The sequence below is a fragment of the Eimeria tenella genome, genomic scaffold, assembly GCF_000499545.2.
Source record: "Eimeria tenella Houghton genomic scaffold, Eth_scaff104, whole genome shotgun sequence".
In the NCBI taxonomy this organism is placed as follows: Eukaryota; Apicomplexa; class Conoidasida; order Eucoccidiorida; family Eimeriidae; genus Eimeria; species Eimeria tenella.
In genome coordinates this window covers 93,993-99,992 of record NW_013541466.1, presented here as the reverse complement: position 1 = coordinate 99,992, position 6,000 = coordinate 93,993, and the positions used below count along the sequence as shown (strand labels likewise).

Genomic DNA, 6,000 nt, shown 5'->3' with positions numbered 1-6,000 from the left:
GCCGCCGCCGCAGCTGCTGCTGCTGCTGCTGCTGCTGCTGCTGCTGCTAACGCCCCACAGAAGGCAAGCCTAATGTGGAGGCTGGGCTGCTTAGGCGGCTGGGTCCAGTCACTGTCTTCTTCTCTTGTTTATCCTTCTCGAGTTTCTGTTGCTTGTGGAGATGCAACAATTCGTGCTGCTGATATATCTTCTGCTGGGGGTGCACAGCTGCAGCAGCTGCTGCCGCTGCAGCCGCTGCTGCCCATGGTAGAGCCTGAGGTTTACTTGCTGCCACCAGCGGTTGCTGCTGCTTCGGCTGCTGCGCAGCAGCAGCAGCTGCAGCCAGCGCTGCCCTTCCCGGCTGCCCTGCCACCCCTGCCGCCTCAAAACGAACAACAGCAACAGCAGCAGCAGCAGCAGCAGCAGCAGCAGCAGAAGCCGCTGCAGCGGTCCCCCCTTGAGCTTCTCAGCTGCTGCAAACCCTTCTCTTCTGCTTTGTACTGGAGAGATCTGCAGGCAGCAGTAGCTGCGGTGTCTGTACACCCGCGCTGGCCGGGCCTTGTGGCCTTCGGGCTGGGGGACGGCCATTTCGGTTTGCTGCAGCAGGAGACTTCTGAGGGCTGGCAGCAGCAGCAGCAGCAGCGCGCTGTCACTCTCCTCTCCACCAGACAGGCCCTAGTTGCCCCCACTACTGAGCTCTGCTGGCTGCGGCTGCCGCACTGCTGCGGCGCCTGCTGCTCTGCCAGCAGCAGCAGCAGCAGCAGCAGCAGCGAAGGACCTGCGGCAGCCGGCCAGGCAGGCGAGGAAACGGACGTGGACACCGCAGCGGCTTGTGCCGCTGCTGCAGAAGGTGCAGAGGCGTGGCAGGAGGGGACTCCTCGTCAGGCAGAATTGCAGCAGCAGCAGAAGCAGCAGCAGCAGCAACAGCGGCAGCAGCAGCCCGCATGGCTGCTGGTCGCGGGAACAGCAACAGGGCAAATACTTGTTTCTCAGCCCTGCATGCCAGCAGCCCAGCCAGCGCAGCCGCAGCAGCAGCAGCAGCAGTGGCGGCGTCAGGAGCAGCAGCAACAGCAGCTGCAGCAGCAGCACGAAGAGCAGCAGTGCTGCAGCCCCGTGGTTGTGGCTTTCGCGGAAAACGACTCCCCGGCAGAGGCAGCAGCAGAAGCAGCTGCTGCTGCTGCAGGGCCTCGCGTGCGAATGGAGCAGCTTTCAGGGCTGCTGCCGTTCGCTGTGTCTGTGCCCAGAGGCCTCCCCGCTGCAGCATTAGCGGCACTGCAGCAGCATGTCGCTGCAGCAGCAAAGGTGCTCGGCTACAGCCCTGAGGCTGCTGCGTCTTGTGCTGCAGCTGCCAGCGCAGCCCAGGCCCAGCTGTTGTGCGTCTTCGACGGCAAACTGCAGCAGCGCCAGCAGCAGCAGCAGCAGCAGCAGCACCCGCACGGCAAACAGCCCCAGGTTCACTTACACGTCATGGCAGCAGTGGTGCCGCCGCACAGGACCAGCAGCAGCGATCCCAACCCCAGCAGCACAAGCAGCACCAGCAGCAGCAGCAGCAGCGGGGCGGCGGCCCCGGTGGCTTTCGTTTCCCTGGGAAGGCTCCCTCTGTCCCTCAGCAGCAGACCAACAGCAGCAGCAGTTTGGGAGGGCGAGACCAGCAGCAGTGTCCCTTGCTGCAGCCCAGAGGCTGCTACAGCCACTCAGGATGGTGCAGCAGCAGCAGCAGCAGCAGCAACACGCCCTGCGTGTGAGTTCTCTGCGACAGAAGCGCTGCTGGCCGTAGGTGACGCTGAGGGAGGTCTTTGGCTTGCTGCTTGGCGGGAGTTGTTGCTGCTGCTGTTGCTGCAGCAAAGCGCGCAGCGCTCAATAGCCGAGACCCGGGCTTTGTTGGACATCTGCTGCTGCAGCCACAGCAGCATTGCGGCTCACGCAGCAGCAGCTGCTGCTGCAGCGACGCCTGCGAGCAACGGCGCCGGGGGAAACGCCGCAGCTCAGCAGCAGCAGCAGCAAAAGAGCAGCAGCAGCAGCAGCTGGGCACTCACTAGCCTGGCCTGGGTCCTGCGGTGGACCCGAGACCCCAAGGGGCAGCTAAGCCGCCCCCAATTCCTTCTGGGAGCCACCTGTGCGGGAGGTGCTGCTGTTGTGGTTTCAGTTGCTTCTGCTGCGGCGCCGGGGGCGCAGCAGGAAGCTGCTGCAGCAGAGCAGCAGCAGCAGCAGCACCAGCAGCAGGGGAGGCCGGGGGCAGGGGCGGCGCTGCAGCACCTGCGACGTATCAAACCTGCAGCGACGCCGCTGGCCTGCCTCCGCAGCTGCTCGGGGGCCTCTGTGGAGCAGCAGCAAAGCGGGGGCCAGCTGCTGCGCTGCTGCTGGGTGGAGCAGCTGGTGCCCTACGCGGTGCTGCTGCTGATAGGTAAGCAGCAGCAGCTCCTTAGCAGCAGGGCCTGCTGCAGCCCAAGAGCTTAGCGCAGCACCGGGGGCTAGAGTTTAGGGCCTAGAGGTAGGGTTTAGGGTGCAAAGCTACAGCAGCAGCACCTACGGGTAAGGCTGTCCAGCGCTGCATCTGCTGGACATCGTGCTGCTGCTGCTGCTGCAGCTAATCTGCATGTGCAGCCGTGCTGCTGCTGCGAACTCAGGGGGAGTCGAGCAATGCGTCTTTCTATGGGACCCTCTTCGCCTGCCTCTGTACCCTCCCCCTAGCAAGAAGCCCTCTACAGCAGCAGCAGCAGCAGCACCGAAGGCGGGGCACGCCAAAGCAGCAGCACAGCAGCAGCACGAAGCTGGAACAGCCCCTGCCAGCCAGGCAGCAGGCGCTGCCGCCAGTGGCGACCTGCGTGAGGGGACCCCCGCAACAGCAGCAACAACCACAGCAGCAGCTGCAGCAGCAGCAGCAACGGAAGCAGCTCCCAGCATAGCCGCCTCAAACACGCCGTCCTCTCCCGCGGCTAAGAGCAGTGCAGCATGTGGGACAGAAGCGTCTGTTAAATTGGAAGCAGCTGCAGCAGCAACTGTTAACTTCAGTGAACCTGCTGCTGCTGCTGGGGCAGCTGCTGCTGCAGTAGAGGGAGCCTGCTGCGGTTGTGTCAATTCATCCCAAGGGCTGCAGCAGCTGCGGCAGCACTGCAGCAGCCTGAGGGTTGACAGCTTTAGTAAAGCTGCAGTGGAGGCAGCAACTATGTACGTAGACGGCCAGTTGCTGCATGGGCAACCAGAGCAGCAGCTGCAGCAGGAGCAGCAGGAGCAGCAGCAGGAGCAGCAGAGCGCGTGGCTGCTGCTGTTCTTGCTGGGGGACAACAGCCAAGCCGCGCGGGCTGCTGCTGCGGCAGCTCTTCCTTGCCTTCTCAGCGGCTCAAAGAAGGTATGCCTTGAAGGGCCGCAGCAGCCACGGCAAGAGGAGCATCGCCTGCAGCAGTAGCAGCAGCAGCAGAACGTAGTCGCTGAGTAACAGCAGCAGCAGCAGCCGACGTCTTTCAGCAACAGCAGCAGCATCACTGGCAGCAGCTGCTGCTTCTCAGGCAGCACTGCTGCTAGCTGTCTATTCTTTTTGCTGCTGCCTTTCTGCAGGAAGACCCCTCCGGCTTTGCTGCTCGCCTCGCGGCCTTGTGGCTTTCGGGGCCCCACGCGGCCCTTGAGCTGCACGGGGAGCTGCCGTGGCAGCAGCAGGAGATGCAGCAGGAACTTGCAGCCGGGAAGCTCCTTGCGGAAGCCAGTGACAGCAGCAGCAGCAGCAGCAGCAGCAGCAGTTGCTGCTGCTGCTCTTGGTTCTGGCTTGCCGTTGCTGCAGCAATGGGCCTCCACCCCGCAGCGCGGACTTCGCTAGCTGGCAGCTTCCTTTCTTCAAACAGGTTAGCGCCCTGGGGTCTTAGCGCCATCAGCAGCACAGCAGCTAGCTAGCTAGCTAGCTAGCCGGCTAGCCAACTAACTAGCTAGCTACCTAGCTAGCTAGGTGGCTAGCTAACTGGCTAGCGGGGACGGTATTAGCACTAGCTGTGCTTCTATCCGTGATGCTGCTGCTGCTATGGACGCTACAGAAGGGATTACGGCTACTGCTGCTGCTGCTGCTGCTGCTGCTGCTGCTGTGGCGCTCAGGTCATGCAGCTCTCCTCATATGCGAGCTGCGCTGCTGCTGGTGTGTGGGTTGGCGGCGGAGGCAGTGGAGGTGTACATACACTCCAATTTGGTTTCTTTAGCGCTTCTTTTGGCCCGCCTGCATTTGCCGCGGGACCACCCGCTGCAGCGCGAGGCCCTAGACTCCTGGCTAGCTGAAGCTGCAGAGCAGCAGCAGCAGCAGCAGCAGCGGATAGGCCGTTTGCTGCGGCTGGCGCTGCAGCTGGAGAGCCGCTCTTTTGTCAAGTAGCCCTGGCTTTGCTGCCAGAGGCAACCGGAAGTTCATAAATACTTGGCTGAGTAGCTAGTGGAACCGTAAGGCAGCAAAAACGAAAATCTGCTAGTTTGCTGCTGCTGCTGCACTGCACGCTTCGGACCCTAAACAGTACTCAATTGTCTTATTAGTTCCTTACTGGGGGCCCACCGTAGTGGGGGCCCCCTGTAGTGGGGGCCCCCCGTAGTGGGGGCCCCCTATAGTGGAGGACCCCCGTAGTGGGGGCCCCCCGTAGAGCGGCCCACTATGGGAGCCCCTGTAGTAGGGGCCCCCCGTAGTGGGGGCCTGTTGTAGTTTTGGATATTTCCAAGGGAGCAGCAATTGGCTTGGAGCGTTGGGGGGCCCTCTTATTTAGGAAGCAAAATGATATTTAGTTGGCTATGAGGCAAAGCAGTGCACCGGGGGCCGATGCCCAGCAGCAGCAACAACAGCAGCAGCAAATACCCGCCTCTGCTGCAGTAGAAGCAGCTGCTCTTAAATCCGCCGCATTTCCACTCCGGTGCTGCTGCGGGTCCTTCTGAGGATGCTGAGAAGGCAGCTTTTGCTCGGAAGCTGCGGCTGGCCATCAGGAGCCATGTTGCTGCTGATTCTGCTGCTGCTGCTGCAGCGCAGCACGAGAGCCTTTTAGCAGCAGCAGCTTTTATGTAGGCAACATGCATCTGCAGCGCATGCAAATTATGCGCAAGTTGCGGCTCTCGGCACTGCGCCAGTGCCCTCATGTACATAGCGGCGAGCAGCAGCTTTTGCTGCATTAAATACAACAGAATATTATTTTATAGTTTAATTTGTAATGTTGCATTTCCAGCGTCTGCTGCTGGTGGCCAAGCTGCTGCTTTTGCCTTTGAGGTCGCAGCAGCGACCTCAAAGGCAAAAGCAGCAGCTTTCCCTTCTCCCCAGCTAGCCATAGATCCGTCAAGCTAGCTAGCCGTAACTCTCGCTGGCTAGCCATTCGTCTCCCTAGCTAGCCATAGCTCTCTCTAGCTAGCCATAGCTTTCCCTAGAAGGCCATAACTCTCGCTAGCTAGTCGTAGCTCCCTCAGCTAGCCATAACTCGCGCCGGCTACCCGAGAGCCCGTGCAGCCGTATCTGCCTCTTCTTTAAAAGAAAGATCCTGTTCATTAAACAACAGGCGAAGTTCAAAGTGCAAATAAATTTGCCCCCCCAAGCCTCACTGTACCTTTTTACAAATGATTGTAGCTGCTGTAAAAGGCTTAAAAGCCTTTTACAAATAACTGTAGCCGCACATCCAAGCCTTCTGTAAATGATTGTAGCTGCATATTCAAGTTTTCATAGTTTAAAAAGATTAAGGGAGTCATTTATTTTCAGCTTTCTATGCGCGGCGCTGGAAAGCGTTCGAAGCAGGTTGGCTGACTTTTGCAAGAGGAGCGTTCAGCTTGCTTTCCGATTTTTTCAACATTGAATGACTGATCCTACTTACATTTTTTAATTGTTTTTGAAACAATTTGTTTTAAAAACAGTTTAATTTGCCCTAAAAGCAAATTGAATTGCCTTTTAAATGTACATAGGATCGGCTTCGAGACACAAATTCCCTTCTGAACTGGGCGACGCAGTTTGTTCAGTTGTGCAGATTCAGCGATTGCCAACATATATAGAATGAGAACTTTTTGAGGAAAGTTGCCCCTTTAATA

At 59.4% G+C, this 6,000-nt stretch overlaps 1 protein-coding gene across 1 annotated transcript in view; it reads left to right on the top strand.

Annotated features, from left to right (window-relative positions):
* The window catches only part of ETH_00032975 (uncharacterized protein), a gene marked incomplete at both ends in the record, with an annotated part of 6,362 nt that extends 2,035 nt beyond the window's left edge, over positions 1–4,327 (top strand). Inside the window, 4 exons of the mRNA XM_013372708.1 lie at positions 2–2,383; positions 2,607–3,328; positions 3,535–3,815; positions 4,060–4,327. Coding sequence (XP_013228162.1) covers positions 2–2,383; positions 2,607–3,328; positions 3,535–3,815; positions 4,060–4,327 — 3,653 coding nt within the window. The remainder of the gene's footprint in view (position 1; positions 2,384–2,606; positions 3,329–3,534; positions 3,816–4,059) is intronic.
* Positions 4,328–6,000: the final 1,673 nt, after the last annotated feature.